At 49.9% G+C, this 20,941-nt stretch overlaps 3 protein-coding genes and 1 long non-coding RNA gene across 11 annotated transcripts in view; 3 read left to right on the forward strand and 1 right to left on the reverse strand.

Moving 5' to 3' along the window:
- Csf3r (colony stimulating factor 3 receptor) overlaps positions 1-10,425 on the forward strand; it is a 29,383-nt gene extending 18,958 nt beyond the window's left edge. For 4 of the 6 annotated variants that reach the window (XM_087215262.1, XM_087215261.1, XM_087215263.1 and 1 more), the window contains 14 exons: positions 1,577-1,876; positions 3,425-3,548; positions 3,682-3,869; positions 4,725-4,894; positions 4,985-5,138; positions 5,236-5,315; positions 5,692-5,905; positions 6,970-7,158; positions 7,549-7,650; positions 8,339-8,485; positions 8,600-8,740; positions 8,929-9,022; positions 9,238-9,319; positions 9,659-10,425. In XM_087215262.1, the coding sequence (XP_087071388.1) occupies positions 1,577-1,876; positions 3,425-3,548; positions 3,682-3,869; positions 4,725-4,894; positions 4,985-5,138; positions 5,236-5,315; positions 5,692-5,905; positions 6,970-7,158; positions 7,549-7,650; positions 8,339-8,485; positions 8,600-8,740; positions 8,929-9,022; positions 9,238-9,319; positions 9,659-10,141 (2,468 nt within the window). In that variant the 3' untranslated portion in view covers positions 10,142-10,425. Of the gene's footprint in view, positions 1-913; positions 1,877-3,424; positions 3,549-3,681; positions 3,870-4,724; positions 4,895-4,984; positions 5,139-5,235; positions 5,316-5,691; positions 5,906-6,969; positions 7,159-7,548; positions 7,651-8,338; positions 8,486-8,599; positions 8,741-8,928; positions 9,023-9,237; positions 9,320-9,658 lie in introns of all 6 variants that reach the window. The other 2 variants (XM_087215264.1, XM_021263352.2) reach the window with 2 other exon arrangements.
- Positions 1-20,941, reverse strand: part of LOC110350455 (uncharacterized) — a 60,643-nt gene that overhangs the window by 35,516 nt on the left and 4,186 nt on the right. The window contains exons 2-3 of one of the 2 annotated variants that reach the window (XR_015452739.1): positions 12,555-19,996; positions 9,206-9,327 (exon numbers count right to left, since the gene is read on the reverse strand). This is a non-coding gene — a long non-coding RNA (uncharacterized LOC110350455). The remainder of the gene's footprint in view (positions 1-9,205; positions 9,328-12,554; positions 19,997-20,941) is intronic. The other variant, XR_015452738.1, reaches the window with a different exon arrangement.
- On the forward strand, positions 10,999-11,336 carry LOC101724671 (large ribosomal subunit protein eL39-like). The gene has a single exon (XM_087215265.1). It carries the CDS (start codon positions 11,014-11,016, stop codon positions 11,191-11,193), a length of 180 nt encoding a protein of 59 aa, XP_087071391.1. The 5' UTR covers positions 10,999-11,013; the 3' UTR covers positions 11,194-11,336.
- Positions 12,702-20,834, forward strand: Mrps15 (mitochondrial ribosomal protein S15). Of its 2 annotated transcripts, none has more exons than XM_004850972.4 (8): positions 12,702-12,883; positions 13,153-13,194; positions 14,319-14,394; positions 16,008-16,056; positions 16,528-16,612; positions 18,462-18,520; positions 20,293-20,484; positions 20,682-20,834. In XM_004850972.4, exons 1-8 carry the CDS (start codon positions 12,754-12,756, stop codon positions 20,814-20,816), a joined length of 768 nt encoding a protein of 255 aa, XP_004851029.2. In that variant the 5' UTR covers positions 12,702-12,753; the 3' UTR covers positions 20,817-20,834. The 2 variants fall into 2 exon arrangements, with proteins under 2 accessions (XP_004851029.2, XP_004851030.3); XM_004850973.4 differs by having other exon boundaries at positions 12,754-13,012.

Raw genomic sequence — 20,941 nt, forward strand, 5'->3', positions numbered from 1 at the left:
AGGATTGACAGAAGGTAACATTTAGGCTTTCCAGGCCACATACAGTATCTGTCATTCTTACCCAGATTTTATTTGTTTTTAGCCCTTGAAATAAATATATAAAGCATTCTTACCTAGCACACCACGTAATAACAAGCCACCCAACCCTTGCCATAGAATACACAGCATCAGATGGAGTTTTGAAGTGAACACCTTGTAAATTTCCTTACAGCCTGAAATTCTGAGTCTGTGAACTTGCTCCGTCACTCTGGACCAACTGCTATCCCCTCTTAGGGCCTCTGCAACCCCCTCCATAAAATGGCTCTAAGAACACCTGAGAGAAGAATGAAGGCATTATAGGCCAAGGGCATGTTGACTCACTTCTTTATTCAAGAAATAGTCCCCAAAAACCCTTTCCTTGCCAGGCACAGGGAGCAAAACAGTCACAGTCTCTGGCACAAAACCTAGAATTGGAGCATGCTCATAATCCCAGGATTCGGGAGGCTGAGGAAGGAGGATCACCAAAGGTTCAAGGCCAGCCTGAGCTCCCTAGTGAGATCCTGTCTCAAAAAAAATCAGAACCTGGGAGACAGACAGAAAAGGGCACATTTATGACTATAATGGCAAAGGAAAACAAGAGCTTTGAGAAAGGACAGAGCCTTGACCTGTTCTGGTTGGTCAGGGCATCTGGCTCCCCAACAAGTGCAAATGTTAACCAGGTGAAAGGGAAAGGAGCAGCTCAGAGGGGAGCAGCAGGAGCAAAAGCTCACCTGCCCACAGGGCTGCAGCTGAGAGAAGGGGCAGGGCCAGACCACAGGGCGCTGTGGTGGATCTGGGCCTTTGTCCCCCAAGCCAGCCACTGTTCCTCATTCCTTACATGTGTTGTCACATCTTGTTCTTCCAGCAACTCTAAGGTAGGGCCTGCTTGTTACAGGTGAGAAGAGCAAGGTGTAGAGTCTCAGTACCACACACCTGGGTCACATAATGAGTCGGGCACGGATCCAGGATCTCAGCCATCTGCTCCAGGGGAGCTCTGGCCCATCACACTGCATCGCCTTCCAGAGCAGTGATGGGCATTGGAAGTACCCTGATCAAGCTGGGCCCACACAATCAGATTTAAGTTTTCAAAAGGTTTCTGTGGCTGAGGGGTTGTTATCACTGAGATCACTGCTTTCACCATCCTCGGGGAGGGCGCTGGGGCAGGGAGCAGCCTCTCTCTGGTGGGGAGCTAGAACCCACTCTCAGGATTGAGTGCACATCCCTTCCCAACTCTGCATTCATTCAATGAGAGCACATTCGCAGCTGGAACTCAGGCGTGATTGGAGTGTTTCTAGCATGGGAAGCAGCACCCACTGCAAATCAGGACCTGTTTCTCTCCCTAGAGCCAGTCGATAACCATCTACCAGCACATTGCTATCTCTGTCCCACTCCCACAGCCTCTTGCCTCACTAATATCAACCCTTCCCAGCCCAGCCCCATGTCTGGAAGGATGAGGCAGGCAGGTGAGGGCCCCCCAAGTCTAGGGGTACAAGGCCTAGACTTCACCCAGATCAGCCAAGCGGAGGAGTTCCTTGTGGCCTGTTCTTTCCCACCCCAGGCTTGGAGAACTGCGGACACATCAGCATCTCCGCTCATGTCATGCGCCTGGGGGACCCTGTCACAGCCTCCTGCACTGTCACCCAGAGCTGCAGCCACCTGGATCCAGAGCCACAGATCCTATGGAAGCTGGGAGCAGAGCTGCTGCAGCACAGGGGGAGGCAGCAGAGCCACCCTGATGGGTCCCAGAAATCGACCATCACCCTGCCACACCTCAACAGCACTCACACCTTTCTCCTCTGCTACCTGAACTGGAGCAACAGCCTGCAACTCCTGGACCAAGCTGAGCTGTGGGCAGGCTGTAAGTCCCTCCAGCCATCCACCCACTCTGCCAAGAGCTTACCGAGCTCCTGCTCAATAGGCACCTGATGGGCACAGGGTCAGGGACTTGTCCCTACTGCTACAAGCCCCATTTTCCAGATGAAGAAACTGACATTCAGGGAGGGTGACTCACCGAAGGTCACACGCTAATAAAGATGGAGCCAAGGTTTCTACCAGGCAGCAAGGCTCTGAAACCAGTCACAGTCTTCCATGTGACTACTGAGAAAGCCAAGCTCCTCAGCCATTGGATAGGGATGCAGGGAGGACATCTCCCCATCCAGACTTGCTCCCAGCTTTGCCCCACACCTCCTCAGCCTTCTCTTAAAATGCAGCAGGTTGGAGCTGGTGCTAAGCTGAAACACAAAGAGAAACCAAAGACCAGGGCTCTTGTTCATGAAGTAATAATAGGGCCGGGCTTGGTGGTGCATACCTATAATCCCAGCACTGGGGAGGCTGAGGCAGGAGGATTGACACAAGTTCAAGGCCAGCCTGAACTGCATAGTAAGACCCTTTCTCAAAAAAAAAAAAAAAAAGATAAACGGGCTATGGTGCACACCTGTAATCGCAGCAGTCAGGAGGCTGAGACAGGAGGATGGCTGTGACTTTGAGGCCAGCCTGGGCTACATAGTGAGTTCAAGGCCAGCCTGACCTACGTAGCGAGATGCTGGGCATTCTGGCACATGCTGGGCACTGTGGCACAAAATCAATAATCCCAGCACTATGGGAGGCTGAGACAGGAGGATGACAATTTGGAGCCCAGCTTGGGCAACTTAGCAACATAGTGAGACCCTGTCTTGAAATTTTAAAATGCTGGGCTGGGGATTTAGCTCAGTGGTTCCACCGCCTGCCTCACAAGTGCAAGGTCCCAAATTCAATCCCTGGTACCAAAAGAAAAAAAAATTTTTTAAATGCTAAAGAGGCCTGGGAATGTAGCTCAGTGTGAAAACCCTAGGTTCAACCTCCAGTACCACATACACACAAAAAGAATAAATAATGGCAGTAGCTAATGCCTAGATAGCACTTGCTATGTATATCCCACTTTATTTGGGGGGGGCGTTCTGGGGCTCAAACTTGGGACCTTGTGCTTTCGAGGCAGGAGGTAGAACCACTGAGCTAAATCCCCGGCCCAAGCCCACTTTATATATAAGTCTTTTATCCCTTACAAATGGAGGAGGCAGGTGTATTACCATTACCCCTGCTTACAGATGAGGAAACTGAGGCACCAAGCAGATAAGTAATTTTAAGATCACACTGTTAACAATGAAAACTCAGATACTACACTGTCACTGACAAAGGAATCAGAGTTGGGGTCGGGTTGGAGATGGGAGCGCCAGGGTCTGGGGCCTGTGATGCTTGTACATCCCCCAGGATGTACTTGGCTTCCCCCAGGGCCACCTCTCCAGTCACACTGCATAGAGACTGGGGGATGGACAAGGTGGCCCCATAGGGGTCCGAGCTAGGAAACAAGGCCACTGGCCCCAGGGAGAGCTTTCTGTGGCCTCACTCACATCCTTCCCACTCCCTGCAGACCCTCCAGCCATGCCCTCTAACCTGTCCTGCCTCATGAACCTCACGAGCAACAGCCTCATCTGCCAGTGGGAGCCAGGACCTGACACCCACCTGCCCACTAACTTCACCCTGAAAAGCTTCAAGTGAGTGCGGCCCCCAGCCCAGCCCCCTGCCTCGGAGTCCTGGGGAGGGGCACTCATAGGATGGTGGGCATGGGAAGGAGAAGGGAGCCTCGCTTTCCTCTTCTGCTTGGCACCAAGCCTGGCCTGTTGATAGGAGCCGGGGCGACTGCCAGACCCAGGAGGACCCCATCAAGGACTGCGTGCCTGCTGCCGGGCAGAGCTCCTGCTCCATCCCACGCAAGCACCTGCTCTTGTACCAGAACATGGTCATCTGGGTGCAGGCAGAGAATGCGCTGGGGACCAGCCTGTCCCCACAGCTGTGCCTTGACCCCATGGACGTTGGTGGGTGATGCCGGGTGTGGAGGGGACAGGCTCCCAGCGTGGGCAGAGCCAGAGAGGCACAGAGAGAGAAACAGGCCCAGGGACAGACTACACGAGCCCGGCAGAACCAGACAGAGTGCAGAGAAGAGAGACAGGGACAAAGAGAGTGCAGCTGGAGACAGAGGCATGGGGACACAGAGGCTGGGAGCACATTCATGCTTCCTTTCAAACAATTTCTTGAAGGGTCCACTGTGTAGTAGGTACTGTTCAAGATCCTGGGGATACAGCAATGAACAAAATATCAGAAATCCCATTTTAGGAATGTTACAGCTCGGCACAGTGGCACACACCTGTAATCCCAGGACTGGGGAGGCTGAGTCAGGAGGACCATCATGAGTTTGAGGCCAGCCTGGGCTACATAGTGAGTTCAAGCCTACCCTGAACTGTATAGAAAGACCTCATCTCAAAAAAAAAAAAAAAAAGGAATGTTACATTCTGGTGGGCAAAATAAATAAAATAGAATGTCAGATGGCAATGAAGGTGACCATTAATTATACCCTAAGAGGAACTGAGGGAGCAAGCCACTGGGTATCTGGCAGGAAACTGTACCAAGCAGAGTTAACAACCAGTGGAAAGGCCCTGGGGTAGGAGCATGAAATAGAGACCTAGAGGAAATCATAACATATACACACAGACAGAACCACAGAGACTTGGCAACATAGACAGAGATGAAAACTCACCCACACAAACACACACACACACCAGTAAAGATACAGAGACAGCATGGATGGACACCCAGGAAGAAAATGGAGCCACAAACAGGGAGACAAGAGGGCATTAGGGCAGGTAGAGGCCTAATAACCCCACTCCTTGCAGTAAAACTGGAGCCCCCCACACTGATGGCCCTGGACCCCAATCCTGAGATGGCCCTACCCCAGCCAGACTGCCTGTGGTTGCGCTGGGAGCCATGGAAGCCCAGCATTTACATGGACCAGAAGTGTGAGCTGCGCTACCGGCCACAGCTAAGAGAAGCCAGCTGGGCACAGGTGAGGCCAGAAGCTACCTCAAGGGCCTGAGATGGGGGCCAAGGGCAGAGCTCAGAGACTAGGCTCAGAGTCATGCCCCTCCCCTGCCAGGTGGCCCCCCTGCCCTCCAGCACCACCCGGTACGAGCTCTGTGGGCTCCGTCCAGCCACAACCTATGCCCTGCAGATGCGCTGCATCCGCTGGCCCTTGCCTGGCCACTGGAGCACCTGGAGCCCCAGCCTGGAGCTTCAAACCACCCAAGGGGGTAAGCGGGCAACGACGGGCTGGGAGTGGCCATCAGAAGCCAGTCCAGTCCCCAGGGCCTCCCCAATAAGCACCCTCTCTGCTCCTTCTATCCATAGCCCCCATCGTCAGACTGGACACGTGGTGGCGGCAAAGGCAGCTGGATCCCAAAACCAAGCAGGTGCAGCTGTTCTGGAAGGTAACCCCTCAGAAAGCAACCCCTCCACCCTGAGACCTCCTCTACCCCACATGGACCCTTCCCTTGCAGCTGGACCCCAGGACTCCAACAGGGCTTGGGGGGCTTTGGCATTTATATGTGACTTTCGTGCAACTGGTGTATGCCAAGGAAGCTGAATAGTGATCTTTTGGAGAGGGGCCAACATGGGACTCACCTAAACCCCAAAGGGTCAGTTCCTTCCCTCCCTCCTACAACCTGGCACAGGGGCACAGAGCGTAGGAGGGGAGGGAAGATGCCTGACTGCCAGGGGGAGGCTCCGTTCTTCACCATCTGGGGCGCTCCCCCACTCACAATGAGCTGCACGTTCCTTACCATGTTCCTCCTCTGCCTGCCACAGCCCACACCCCTGGAGGAAGACAGCGGACAGATCCAAGGGTACCTGCTCTCCTGGAGCACCCCAGGCCACGCCGGGCCAGTCTTGCTCCTCTGCAACACCACAGAGCTGAGCTGCACCTTCCAGCTGCCTTCTGGGGCCGGGGAGGTGACTCTTGTGGCCTACAACAGAGCTGGGACCTCTCATCCCACCCCAGTGGTCTTTCTGGAGAGCAAAGGTAAAGGGGACTGGTAGCCAGAAGAGCAGCATGGTATGGGGTGGGAGTAGGGTGAGCATGTAAATTCGGAGGCCAAACTGCCTGGCTTCAGATCTGGGGCCATCACTTGCTAACAGCATGGCCTGGAGAAGATTCTTCCCTCCTCACCCTGTCTACTCAAAAGTCTAGCAAATGGGAACCATAACAGTGCCTCCGAAGGGCTGTCGGAGGGTGACAGGAGTTAACACAAAGTAACTGCATGTCAGCCATTATTATCATCAGCCAGACCTGGTTAGGCTGGTGGTGGTACCTACCTATATGCATGTGTATGTGCACACACACACACACACACTCACATGTGTGCACACACACACAGAGTCAATTCTGCCCCAAAAGCTGAGAGAGAAATTTCTAAGCTTTTCCAGCTAGAACATGGTCCATGGGTGAACTGCTCCCTCCAGAGCAGGGATGGCAAACCTTTTGGAGCTTTCAATGATAACAAACAGCCCGATGCGGCACTGGAGCCATAGATTCGCCACCACTACCCTAGGGGAACACTCACCACCACCCCCAGTGTCCCTAAACATGGGTCCTCACAAGGTGGATTTATAATCACAATAACAACAGTAACAGCTAAGAGTCCCATTTATAAGATGCGTGACCTTTGATAAACTATTTAACCTCTCTTTGTCTCTCATTTTCCTCATCCATAAAATGGGAACCATAGTAGTACCTCCCTGGTGTGACTGTTAGAGGACTCAGGGAATTAATATATATCAAGGATTGTGCCTGGCACATACCAGGAGCTATTTGGTACCCACCGTTATCATCAAGAACTACTCTGTTCTAAGCACTACGTTAGCCTTGTTCTGTGCATCATTTCATTTAACCTGCACTAAGACCCTACGAGACAGGAAATTTTATCATCATCACTTCCACCTTACAGATGAGGAAACAGGCTCAGGTGTTGACCTACCCAAGGACACCCAGCTTGTAAGCAGCAAAGTCAGGATTTGAACCTAGGCTCCTGGATCTAGGGCTTGCATTCTTTTCACCTTCGTTCCACCGTCTCCCACTGTCTCCAGGCCCAGCCCTGGCCAGACTCCATGCCATGGCCCGAGACCCTCAGTGCCTCTGGGTGGGCTGGGAGGCCCCCAGCCCTGTCCCTCAGGGCTATGTGATTGAATGGGGCCTGAGTCCCCCCAGCCCCAGCAGCACCAACATGACCTGGAGGCTGGAACCCAATGGGAGCATCACGGAGACTCTGCTGCAGGGTGAGGAGCTGGGGGAGGGGAGGCAGGGAGTGGGAAGAGTAGGGAAACGGTCTAACATAGGCATGGGGTGGCCTGAACAGCCCTAGAGAAGCAGAGACCTAAGCCTTCCCTGAGTCTTCACTGTTCTCACCTCACAGCCTCCCAGTCAGGAAGTTCTTCCAACAGTCCAGCCTGATCCTCTCTTTCTGCACCTCTGACACTCCCACCACCACACCCCCAGCTCCTTCCCATTTCTCCTCCCTAGCCCCCATGAAATGATCGGAAGGAGAGACTGCAGAGATGAGCCCTGCATCATGAGGCCAGGTTAGCCCCGACTAGAACTCTGAGGCTGGCTCCCGACCCCCCAGAGGTTGGCCCCTAACCAGTCCCCACCCCATTTTGTCTCCATAGAGAACATCAGGCCCTTTCAGCTCTACGAGATCACTGTGACTCCCCTGTATCAGAGCACCATGGGACACCCCAAGAACGTCTATGTCTACTCCCAAGAAATGGGTTCGTTTCCAGAATCCTCTCCTCTCTCCCCCAGCCTGGGCTCCAGAGATCAGGAATCTGAGGGAACATTTTCTTCCTCCCCTAGCTCTGGCCCTGAAGAGGGTCACTCCCAATCCTAAGATTACCCCTGGCTCACTCAGACCCCTGCAACTGGATCAAAATCAAAATACAAACTGGGCAATGAGTTTGCCAGAATTCAGGGAGCAACTCCAGCAAAATCGATTGATACCTCTGACAGAAGTCAAGTGTGACATCTGATAGGAATTGGACAGAGCACCTGGCATAAATTCAGAGAGTGGCAGAAATCAGATAGTGAGCCAGACAAAATCAGGCCTGGCAGAATCAAGGAGTGAGGATTTATAGTCAAGCAACTGAATTCAAATACATGCTCTGCCACTTATAAGCAGCACATGAAATTGAGATAAAATTCCTGGGAAGACTGGGCATGGTGGTGCACACTTATAATCCCTGTAACTCGGGAGGCTGAGGCAGGAGGATCATGAGTTCAAGGTCACCCTGGGCAACACAGTGAGACCTTAGTTCGAAAGACCTAAACAAACAACAACAACAAAAAATCCCCGGGAAGTCCCTAAGACCCTCTTTTCTCACCAACCCATAATGTGTCCCAGTTCCTGGGTGCAGGCTTTGCCCTGCGCACTCCCTCAGCTTCTGTTCTTCTCTTCCACAGCCCCTCCCCGCACCCCAGTGCTGCATCTAAAGCACATTGGTAAGACCTGGGCTCAGCTGGAGTGGGTGCCGGAGCCCTCTGAGCTGGGGAAGAGCCCCCTTACCCACTACACCGTCTTCTGCACCAACATGCAGGACCAATCCTTCTGTGAGTCTATCCTCAGTTCCCTGCAGCCCCAGAAAGTCCAGGAGGGGATGCTCAGCAGCCACCAAGGCAGCTTCAGCGTCCCAGCCTAGGCTGACCACACGCCCCACCCCCCAGCCACCATCCTGAACGCCTCCTTCCATGGCTTTGTTCTGCACGGCCTGAAGCCCTCCACCCTGTACCATGTCCACCTCATGGCCACCAGCCAGGCCGGGGCCACCAATAGTACAAGCCTCACCCTGATGACCTTGGCCCAAGGTAAGGGGACAGGGGTACTGGGCAGAGACAGCTGATGGGAGGGTGCCCCACACAAAGGATCCCAATTTTGAGAGTAGACAGGAGCTTGCCTCTAGATCCCCTGGTTTGAGGGAGGAGACCCAGCCTCACCCTTGGATCTCAGCCTTCTTGCTCGTTCATATTCTAACCTCGTATTCCCCTCACTCCAGGAGAGTCTGAGCTACACATCTTCCTGGGCGTGTTTGGCATCCTGGTTTTGCTCATCCTTCTCTGTGGGACTGCCTGGCTCTGCTGCAGCCCCAGGTGAGTCCATCTGAGAGAACCGACACCCAGCTGCTCTTCAGGGGTGGGTAAGCTAAGTCCCTTCCAGCCACCCAGGCCTTGGGGCCCCTGTCTGAGAATCCTGGCCCTCCACTTCTTCCTCTATGCTCCAAGGAGAGCACCAAAGGGAAGTGGGACCAGGGATGGACAGCTGGGAGGACATACCTGAACCCACCTTTGCCTGCCCCCTTCTCCAGCAGGAAGAATCCACTGTGGCCAAACGTGCCAGACCCGGCCCACAGCAGCCTGGGCTCCTGGGTGTCCACCACCATGGCAGAGGTGAGAGCCTGCAAGGAAAGAGTAATGGGGCTGGGACTCTGGCCCAGGCTCAAAGTGAAGGCAGACCCCTCTAAGGGTGAGCACACAGGCCTTCTCGTCACTTCTGGCAAGATCCCCTCCCTTTGGATTAATGCAGACCTCAGTCTCAATCCCAGCCCAGCCCATCTCAAAACCTCAGTCACCTCCATATGAAATAGGAAGATGTGAATGCCAAGCACATCCCTGCACAAGTCAGAGACCAGCAGGAACATCCCCACAACTATCCTGACTCAGGAAGGGACAGTGACTAGGGCATACATCTCAAAAAACCATGCCCTCCCTCCATGTCCCTGTGTCCAGGAGACCTTCCAGCTGCCCAGCCTTCGGGACCCCAGCATGACATCCATCACCAAGATCACCGTGCTGGAGGAGGAGGAGAAGAAGCAGCTAGGGCCCTGGGAGTCCAGTGACAGCTCGGAGACCTGTGGCCTCCCTACCCTCGTCCAGGCCTATGTGCTCCAGAAAGACCCAAGAGCAGCTTCCACCCAGTCACAGCCACAGCCTGGCGCCAGTGACCAGGTCTTTTACGGGCAGGTGCTGGGCAGCTCCACCACTCCAGGGCCAGGGCCCTACATTCGCTGTGACTCTACTCAGCCCCTCTTGGGGGGCCTCACCCCCAGTCCTAAATCCTATGAGAATCTTTGGTTCCAAACCAGTCCCCTGAGGATGCCAGTGTCGCCATCCCAAAACCAGGAGGATGACTGTGTCTTTGGGCCACTGCTTGACTTCCCCCTCCTGCAAGGGCTCCGTGTCCATGGAGTGGAGGGACTCGCAGGCTTCTAGGGTTTCCTGAGTCTCCCTATCTGGGCCTGGACTATCCAGAGGAGAGGAGAGGTCAGTAAGCCCATTACTAAAACTACCCAGGGCCAGGAAAGGCAGGAAGGCTCCCAGTCTCTCCCTATCCCTGGTTTCCAGCACCTCTTTCCCTCTCAATCTCCATAGGCTGGGCCTCCCAGGCCACCTGCATAATTTAAGAGACTGGTAATGCTCTGTCCAGCCCCACCTACTGGCCTTCTGTGCTTGTTTCCTACAGTAATTTCAGTCTCATAAACTGTTATTGTTTTTTAGTTGTTGGGTTTTTATTCCCCCTTTGGCATTGGGTTTTTCATTGTTTATTTGTTGTTTTTAAAAACCCGTGAGTGTGCCTGAGTCTCTGTTTCTTTTCAGGGCTCTAGTAGTCAGGGAGTTACTTCTCAGAATCATTCGTTCAACTAGCTCTCACCAAGCATCTCCAGTGATGGCGAACTTTCAATGAGCTTTCAAAGCTAACAAACAGCCTGCTGCGGCACAAATGGTTCACCACCACTGACTAGGCCTTGTGCCAGCAGCAGAGATCAAAAAAAGACAGCTCAGTCCACCCTCTGAGAATTCCCATTTTTGTGGTAGAGACCTGAAGCTGGTTATTAGGGCAGAGTAGCAAGGCTTACAGGGAGAGGTGGAGTGCTGTGGAACATGGTAAGGAGTCGAGGATAAGACTAATCCCTACTGGGAAAAAATAATTGAACACAAAATCTCTTGTCAACCCAGAAACCCTCTCCACAAAGATAAAACAGCAAGAAAACAGTTTCGTGATTGTCTAAGTATTAAATTTTAAACCAAAATGTGACGTTCACAGCAGACAATCCACTAAACAGTTTACAAACACAATCGCATGCATGCGCTTGCCTCCGAGCCTAACCATGTCTTCTCACAAGACTTTGAGAATCAACCGATTCCTGGCCAAGAAGCAAAAGCAGAATCCTCCCATTCCTCAATGGATTCAGATGAAGACTGGTAATAAAATCAGGTACAACTCCAAGAGGAGACACTGGAGGAGGACCAAGCTGGGACTGTAAAGAATTGAACATGAGATGCAGCACATTTCTCTCCCTGGAGTCACAAAATGATACATTCTTTATCATGGTCGAGATTACATTACCATATCAAGCTTAAATACGATTGGCTGGACAGTTAAACGTGCTTAAACAGGAATCTTGTTCTGTGATCACACTGAGTCAAAAATAAATGTTTTGAAACCTTAAAAAAAAAAAAGAGTTTACAAACACAGAAAGAAATCTTAACATTTATATGCCAAGTGGATACAACTCACGGCACATTCTTTCTTAAGATAAACAATAACTAGTGCTCAAGTAGGAGGACTTAATAGCACCAATTATCACACACAGTTCATCCTAAATTCACTTGTAAAGGGGTAACTACCTGTGTTTGTTAATTGCCTTTATCCAGAGTAAAAGTACATTCCTCACATCTTTATCACAGAAAGATTTGCAACTCTGAGCTCAGCCTCAGCTGAAGTTGGAGTTCTACCCTCCCCTTTAGAGAAAAAGAGAGCACTATCACTCTTGAGGATAACACGAGGTCCTTGAGGAAAACATTCCTGGGTTGTGAGAGTGGAAAGAGGTTTATTTAGCTTGTAAAAAGATTTCCATATATCTCAAAAGAGTAGAGAAACACTTCACAATTACAAGTCTTCTAAAATAAATGCTCTAAGGGCTGGGGATTTAGCTCAGTGGTTCCAGCGGCTGCCTTGCAAGCACAAGGTCCCAAATTCGGATCCTAGTACCAAAAAACAAACAAACTAAAGAAAATGCTCTAAGAAAACTGGGAGGATGAGAATCTTTTTGCACAGGGAGAATTAAATTTTATTTTTCATTTTTTATTTATATTTGCCCTTAGAACCCTCATTTCACAAATTTATCACAGCTAATCATTATTGAATACTATTTAACTAGGTACATACTTTGCACACAACTGCCTCAGTTAATCTGCGATACAACCTAAAACACAGGCTGTTATTACCATCTCCTATTTGAGGGATGAGTACAGCGTGGCCCAGAACATTCAAGTCACTCGCCCACAAGGTCACCTAGTCACTAACTGACTGACTAGGTCTGACTAACATTCATGCTGTCACCCAGCCCAGCGACCTCAGTCACCAACCTACAAGGTTGCCAGAGAAGAGACTGAAACTCAGTTGTTCTTACAGGGCTGAATCCCCAGCACTGCGCGAGGGCGGAAGGAGAATAAGAAGCGGGTGGGGGTTGACCTCAAACCCCCAAGTAACTGGGGCCCAAGACCACGAATGTAGGGAGGAATTAAGAGCGGGATCCACGTCCAAGAAAAAGTGACATTTTAGAGCACCGCACTCCACTGGCCACAGCGTCATTTCCTCAATCTGACCTACTGCTATTCACACCTCTAAACTCCACCCAAGGTTCCGAGTCCCCTGCCGAGTCCTGCCCGCCGATCCATTCTCTCGGTTCTCGTTTACTCTTGTCGCGCAACCGCCTCGATTAGTCGAGCCTGACCCATCATGGCGGCGTCCGTGTGACTCGAACTGTACCTTGAAACGGACGGTGGTCGTGGCGCGGGCCCCGTGGGGGTTGGAAGTCACCATGCTGAGGGCTACGTGGAGGGCACTGAGTTCATTTGGATCCCGGGCAGCGACCCAGGCCCCAGTCTTTGGCCTCCCAGGCAAAAGGAGTGTCAGGCTTCCCTCAGGCCAGTGGGGCCTGCAGCCTCAAAGTGAGGAGTCGAGAAACGGGTCGGGAAATGGGGTTCGGCGGAGATCAAGGATAGCCAGGCACCGGGATAGGGAAGAAGAGCATCGGCAGGCTACGGGAGAAATAATGGTGGTTGGAGAAGTGGGACAAGGTGGGAGAGAAATGGGGCAGTGAGGTTGGGGGGAAATGGGAGGACAGACTCAGGGGCACACAGACTATGAAGGAAGTGTGCGTAGAAAGGAACCGAGCTGGACTCTTGAGAAAAGTCTCAGCCCTCTCTGTTCTGCTTAGGTCTTCTACAGGCTGCTCGTGGATATGCCATCCAGAAACCAGGTAGGAAGGTCTTGGGGTGAGACTCCAGGCAGAAGAGAGACTGCCTGGAAGGGTGGAGGTGGTCAAAGGGACATAGGTGGCAAGTTAGAGCCACTTGATGGAGTGGGCAAAGGAGTGGTCCAGAGGTCCTGAGCAGAAGACCTTCACATCCACATTATACAGAGCCCTAAGTCAGAAGCCTTCGTGATGAGGAAGAGTAAAAGCTTTCATTGGACATGAGTGAAAACAGCTCGCCAGAGTGAGTGATGGCTGGCACCACATAGACCTTCCTAGAGTACAGCACTGTATCCGCCCCTCTGAGATGGAGGGTGTAGCATCCCATTCCAAGGCAGTATGTGTAAGATCCCTCTTACTAGTTACTTTGGACAAGTTCTTTCCTCTCTGAGCCTCATTTCTAGAATATTAGTCTCCACTGGAGAGCATTACTGTTAGGATCCCATGATAACACGGGAAAAGCATCCTTAGCACCGTGTTCAGTGAATTATAAGATAGATGATAGATAAATCGATATTTATTAGTGTTATTTGCACAACACAGAACAGAGTCTGACTGGAGAGAACAAATTTATCTACCCTGTGCCTCTCCCTCACCTCTGAGGGATTGCAGAATACACGCGACAAAGTTGAGCTTATTCTGTATCCTATACTCGGATACAGCTTTTTCTGTACCTATACTTGGTGCTTATGCTTCAGGGTGTCACCCTAAATCTAGCCATCTTTCCTCAACCTCCTTATTTCATTCATGATGTCAGCCAGCAAGTATTTCTTGAGTTCCTACACTACAGTGGGACATGGACCAGACTGTGGAGAGTTCAAAGTGAATCAAATTCAATTCTGTCCACAGAGGAACCCATCCTCACAGGGAACTTGTTAACTGTAGGCAGGTATGAGAGGGATGCAGATAGAGTACATGGTCTTGGGAAAGGACATCTACTTCGAGCACGAAATATGAAAGCAGGTGCCCACAGGGTTTGCAGAGGAGAAACTGAGCTTAGAGATATCCAGTGCCCTGCCTGAGACCCTAGGTGTCCCTCATAGAATTGGGGAGTGGGCCAGAAAAGCCAAGACTAGGAGAATGAGCAATGAGAGTTGACTCTGAGTATTTCCTATCCTTATGCATGACAGTCCAGCCCAGCCACGACAGTGACCCACCCTCTTCCACGCTGCTCAAGGACTACAAGAACATTCCTGGAATTGAGAAGTAAGCAGCGAGAAACCTACTTGAGGAGGCATGGGGCCCTGGGAGCATTCGAGGGAAATGGGGAAAGAGTGGCTTTGAGACGTGGCCTACTATATTAGAAGCTTGATTATAGAATAGGGCAGAGAAGGGCTGGGGATTTAGCTCAGTGGTTCTGCCGCCTGCCTCGAAATCTCAAGGTCCCGAGTTCAATCCCTGGTACCAAAAACAAAACAAAGCGAGAATAGGGCAGAGAGCTGTAGAGACTCAGGAATGCTGAGGGTGAGTAGGTGGCAGTGGACTCCAGTTACTTGCCTTTTTTTTTTTTGGTACTCTAGGTAAAGACCTTGTACCACTAGATACCAAGGAGCTAACATGCCTTACAGGACTTTGTAGAAATGTCTCATCTCCAGATATTCACAAAAGCCCTCTGAAGGAAGAATGTCCCCATTTTGTGGATTATGAAGCTGCCACATGACATACATCTCTTATGAAGCAGAACTGGGGCTTGAATCCAAGGCTGACTGCAGCCAAAGCCAGGATCCTCCTGCTCAGCTCCTGTATGGTGGTAGCAAAGCTGTCTTTCCAGTCTCACTCATATGTAGTTTAACTTGGAATGTCTCAAGACAGATTTGTTTTGTTTTATATTTTGAAACAGGGTCTTGCTATGTAGATCAGACTTGCTTTGAACTAACTGTCTAGCTCAGGCTGGCCTTGAACTCTTGACCTCAGTCCTCCTCTTGAACTCAGTCCTCCTTCCTCAGCCTCCCAAGTGCTGGGATTACAAAACAGAGTGGACCCATGTTTTAGCTGAAATGGAAATCTTTCTTTTCCTTCCTGTGACAAGACTAAAACACTTGAGCTGACACCCCATTTTCTATAGTTATCACAACAATCCATTCTCTGCCCAGCAAGCCAGAGCCATGCTGTCCCCTCTCCGCCCCCACCCCTAAGGTGCTGAAGGCTAAACCTAGGGCTTCACATGTGCTAGACAGGTACTCTACCACTGAGCTACTACACCCTCAGTTCCCCATGCTGATTTTAATCCCTGGGAAATGGCTCTCCACCTCCAGAGAGCCTTTGTTGTAGAAGGAATTATTAATCATCTTTTTTTTTTTTTTTTCAGTCCTGGGAATTGAACACAGGGCTTTGCAAGTGTTCGGCAAGTTACCACTGAGCTACATCTTTAGCCCTCTCTTAAATTTTATTTTGAGACAGGGTCTCCCTAAGTTGATCAGGCAGGCCTCAAACTTATAGTCCTTGCTTCAGCTTCCCAAGTAGTAGGGGTTAAAGGTGTGCACCACCATACCCAGCTATCCTTGCTTTTTTTCTTTTTTTTTTCCTCAGTACCAGGGATCGAACTCAGGACCTTGTGCTTTTTTTTTTTTTTTTTTTTTTTGGTACTGGGGATCGAACTCAGGACCTTGCGCTTTCGAGGCAGGCACCAGAACCACTGAGCTAAAGCCCAGCCCAAGGACCTTGTGCTTTCGAGATGGGAACAGTGCCACTGAGCTAAATCCCCGGCCCAGTTGCTTTTTTTTTTAATCCTTGATTTTAAAACTAAAATGAAAACAGCATTTCTTCCCCTTCCCTCTCTCCTCCTATATTTGCCTCTCATTGCTCCTGTTTTTCCATAGGGTTGACGATGTTGTGAAAAGACTCTTGTCTTTGGAAATGGCCAGCCGGGTAAGTCCCTGTGCCAGATCTCAGCCATCGCCTCCCTCAGTCCTCTCCCCTGGACTCCCTCCCCTGGTTAGCACCCCTATCTCATGCTACTCCAGTCACAGCACTTAGCCACTGTTATTCTGTGCCCATGTGTCAATACCCCCAGACTGACCCACCTCAAAGGCAGGGACAGTTTCGTTTCTCCATTGTACCTGACACCTGACAACAGCAGATGCTCCATAAAGATGTGTGCATGAATGAATTTGCAAACTTTGAGAACATTCATCCAACAAGTGATTTCTCAGTGTCTTTGGCATTGGGCTCACGTAGATATGAATAGCCATGTGGTTAGCTGATGCCATGGTTAGCAGCCCAGTCCACTAGCCTTTTGGGCCTAGTGGTAATAATAGTAGCCATGGCCTTGGGAACAGGCGGGTTAGATCTTAGGAGGTGGAAGACTGTATAAATTTTCTCAATCTCTGTCTTCAACAGAAAGAGATGCTAAAAATCAAGCAAGAATTGCTGATGAACAAGGTCATGGCAAACCCTGAGGACACCAAATCTCTGGAAACTCGAAGTTGGTCAAGGAGCCCTCGGGTAGTGGGTGTCCAGGGGAGTCTGCTAGCTAGGACTCTTATGCACAAACCCACTTATATATGGCTTGGGAAAGGGAGAGACATGAAGGACCTAGGACAATGACAATTGGACTCTGGGTCCCATTGCTCTGTGATGCTGACATTAACACCCAGGTCCTGCCTTGTACCTCTGAGCTTGAAAAAGTCACCAGTCTTCTCTGAAGCCTCTGCTTCCTAATCTAAAATTAGGGACAGTTGGGGCAGGCAGAGTTACTGCCACCTACCCTGTGGCAGGATTGTGAGAAGCTAGGGGAGGGGGTGTAAACATGCCTTGGAAACTAAAACTCACACTTTAGTGATAATAATAGTAAGGTTAACGATCATAGAATCTTCATGTACCAGATAGACAGGCGGAACATTCCTGCTTTGTTTTTGAGCTGAAACTGGCTTTCTCATTAGATGTGAGTAAAAAGCCCACTACCACTACCCCTTGCTTTGGGTGGAGCTTATCTTCATTGACTACTAGGAGCAGTGAGGTAGCTTGGTGGACATTTCCTTTCTGTTATTACAACCTCTGCCTCCTCCCCATCCCCACCTTCTTTTCTTCCCCCTCTGCCAGAAATTAAAGTCAGCTGAGTTCTTGTTTACTAAACCCTATGGAGAAAGTCCAGAGGCCCCATGGAGAAGGCTCCATATTCCCTTTTGGGAAGATAAGTTTCAGCTTCCCTTGGCCATCTCAGCCACTAAAAGGATCTCACCTCCCCTGTTTCTGTGTTACCACTGCCAAACTCTCCCAGGTAGGCAGGAGTAGGTGGCCTATTGCCAGCCAGAGAGGTAATAATTAGGGTTGCTTTAACCCTAGGAATAATGATGATGATAATAATAGCAGCCAGCATGATGTATGTAAAGTCTTTAGGCCCCATGCTGAATGCTTTACATGTATCATCTCATTTAACCATTACAACTATCTCTCTTTGCCATTTCACAGAGGAACAGTCTAGTTGTGGAGTGACTAAATTACTCCTTGAGGCTCTCGACTAGGAAGTGAAGGCTGAGACCAGGAAGTGAAGGCTGAGACTTGAAACCAAGCAGTCTTGCTATTGGATTGGTGCTGCCTTTCCAGGATTACTCAGTTTTCTGAATCCAGTTGTTTGTAGCTCAGAGTCTGTCCTGGAGAACCCCTCAGGAGCCAAAGCCCATCTCTCAGTCTCTTCATTCTGCAGCTAAGGTAGTAAGGAAGGGCCGTGTGGTCAGGGCCAAGGTCCCCAAGACACTCTCAACAGGGTTCGCAGAACTCAGTGTGTGTGCTGGGACGGGCCTCCTGGGGTGGCCACCTCCCCGAGTGGCTGACTTCTGCTTCTGTCCCCATCTTTCCAATACAAATGGGAACCAAATAAGAGGGCCAGTATTCCAGGGCCTCAGAAGACAAGTGGAGCTGATAGTTCTGAAAAGTAGGTGGTGAAAGCACAGAGATAAGCATGGCAGCTGAAGAGACCCTGTCTCAGAATAAAAACATTAAAAAGGGCTGGGGGTATAGCTCAATGTGAAGGCCCTGAGTTCAGTACTCAATCCCCAGTACTGGGAGGGAAAAAAAAAAAGCCATTTACTATGATTTGGGGTGATACTTTCATAAGAGTAAGGAATTTCCTTTCCTTAGACATTGCTTTCTAGAACAAAAATAATCCAAAGTTTCAAGATTGTGAAATTCAAAGTGGTTGGGATTTGGGACTTACAGAGAGCTGTAGAAGAGCACTGGTGATTGTTATTCTTTCAGTTCTTAAAACATAACACAAGCCTGGGCCCTTCCTTCCTCTGTGCCTGGCTCTCATCCTCTGTGGTTTGTGGTTTCAGTTGTTGCCCTGACCGTCAAGATCCGCAATTATGAAGAACATATGCAGAAACATCGAAAGGTAACCCTGGGCATCACTCACAGTTAAACAACAGCAACCTGGGGAGAGTGATCTGGGTCCCAGGAAGCCAGTGACTGTGACACCAGAGTGCCCGTTTCTCAGCTACAGGGGGAAAACACTTCTCTCCTGCCTCCAGAGGAGAAGTGGGGGCCCTGTAGGGCTGTGTTGAGTGTCATCAGAAAACTTTAGAGCATGGTCACTGTGTATGGCACCTCATGGGTGCTGAATAAATATTTGTTGAATGCATGAATGAAGTCAGATTGCCCTGTTCAGACCCCAGCTCTGCCACTTCCATTAAACTGGCCATGTGACTGGGGAAGTTACAGGTCTGAGCTTCTTTTCTCATACCTGTAAGGTTGGAATTGTAGCTAGATGTGGTGGCACACACCTCTAATCCCAGCACTCGAGAGGCTGAAGCCAGAGGATCACTGCAAGTTTGAGGCCAGCCTGGGCTACATACTGAATTCCAACCCAGCCTGAACTACATAGTGAAACCCTGTCTGAAAAGAAAAAAGAGGGCTGGGGATTTAGCTCAGTGGTTCCGCTGCCTGCCTCGCAAGCACAAGGACCCAAGTTCGATCCCTGGTACCCCCCAAAAAAAAGAAAAAAAGAGGAAGGAAAGGAAAGGAACATGAGAATACCTGCTTACAGGATTGCAAGAATTACATGAAATAGTAATAGCAGCCAGCATGATACATTTAAAGTCTTGGGCTAGGGCCGGGGATTTAACTCAGTGGTTTTGCCGCCTGCTGTGCAAGCGCAAAGACCCAAGTTCAATCCCCGGTACCAAAAAAAAATTTTTTTTTTTTTTAAAATAAACTCTTGGGCTGGGAATTTAGTTCAGTGGTTCCACCGGCTGCCTCACAAGCACAAGGACTCGAGTTCAATCCCTGGTACCAAGAAATCAAAAATTTTTTAAAAATAAAGTCTTTAGGGGCTGGGGATGTAGCTCAGTGGCACAACACCTGCCTGGTAAGCGCAAGGTCCTGAGTTTGATCCCAGTACCAAAAATAAAATTTAAAAATAGTCTTTAGGCCCCATGCTGAATGCTTTTACATGTATCACCTCATTTAACCCTTACAACTGTCTTTGCCATTTCACAGAGGAACAGTCTAGTCATGGAATGAGTAAGTTATTTCTCAAGGCTCATGAAGGAATTGAAGGCTGAGACTGGAAACCAGGCAATCTTGCTACAGAGCCCATATTCTTAACCATTTTGCCATGTCTCAGCACATTACCTGGCACAGAGCTGCTGTAATTAGGCTTTGCCATCATTACTAATAAACATTATTAATAGAGAATGGTCCAGTACTGGGCTGGGCACCTCAGACCTCCCTGGAGTAGTCGATCGTGCTCCTCGGAGATCAGTTCTGTTCATCTTGGGTGTGGAACACCAGCACCACCACAGAGGTCCCTCACAAGGCAGCAGTGGGCGAGGACAAGGCTCTCCAGGAAGAGTGTAGGCTTTCTTCCTTGCTAAGGTGTAGAGAAAAGTGTGGATGGTGTAGGGGAAAGAGCATGAGATTTGGAGTCAGGTCCAGTAGACCTACATTCAAGACCTGACCTCAGCACCCACAGTTCTGAGGGCCTTTTGTGAATCTTTACTTTCCCTTCTGTAAAATATAAATAACAATGATGACATGTCCTCACTAACATTTGATGAAGATTATTGGGAAATTTCAATGAAATGCTGAAGTGACCATCCTTCATTACTGTGAATAACAGTAATGCTTATTCATAGGATACTAAAAATAATACAGACTTTTCAATAGGACAAAACCCACAAACGCTATCTGCTGATGAGCATTGATCAGAGGAAGAAGATGCTCAAAAATCTCCGGAAGATCAACTATGATGCCTTTGAGAAGATATGCAGAGAGCTGGAGATTGAGTATACCTTCCCCCCTCTGTATTACCGAACAGCCCACCGCCGCTTCTTGGCCAAGAGGGCTCTGTGCATCCGGGTACGAGTCAGAGCTGCTACTTTGGACAGACTCACTCTGGGACTAGGGGAAGGAATGGAAGAGAGGGGTTATCTATTTCTGGTAGAGTCCTGAACTGGCCCCCAGGGAGGTCACTGGCCACCAACCCCATAAAGAAACCCTGGGGTTACCATTTTATACAGTTACAAAGTCTTTTCCTGCCCTCTTCTGTCCTACAGGTTTTCCAGGAGGTACAAAAGAAGAAGAAGCAAAAAAGGGCCTTAAAAGCAGCAGCAGCAGCCCAGAAACAAGGTCACCAGGGGAACTCAGAGACCCCTTCCAAATCCTGTCCAGAAGCACTCAAAGAAAACTAATAAAGTCTGTAAAAATTCTTTCTTTCTGCCTTGAAGCATTATAGGAAAGAAGATGGCAATCTTATTTTGGTTCAAGGAAGAGGAAGAATTTATTCTTTCATCCAGTTGCAGGATCTCAGAGTTGT

The sequence above is a fragment of the Heterocephalus glaber genome, unplaced genomic scaffold (assembly GCF_053883595.1).
Source record: "Heterocephalus glaber isolate CG9 unplaced genomic scaffold, H.glaber_assembly_v1.0 deba00001452, whole genome shotgun sequence".
NCBI lineage: Eukaryota > Metazoa > Chordata > Mammalia > Rodentia > Bathyergidae > Heterocephalus > Heterocephalus glaber.

What these genes read in the sequence shown, in the direction of transcription:
- LOC101724671 (XM_087215265.1), top strand. Translation starts at nt 11,014, where the DNA reads ATGCGCTTGCCTCCGAGCCTAACCATGTCTTCTCACAAGACTTTGAGA.
- Mrps15 (XM_004850973.4), top strand. Translation starts at nt 12,754, where the DNA reads ATGCTGAGGGCTACGTGGAGGGCACTGAGTTCATTTGGATCCCGGGCA. An exon ending in ATATGCCATCCAGAAACCAG is followed by an intron (nt 13,195 to 14,318) that starts GTAGGAAGGTCT and finishes TATGCATGACAG; the next exon opens with TCCAGCCCAGCCACGACAGT. An exon ending in ATATGCAGAAACATCGAAAG is followed by an intron (nt 18,521 to 20,292) that starts GTAACCCTGGGC and finishes ACTTTTCAATAG; the next exon opens with GACAAAACCCACAAACGCTA.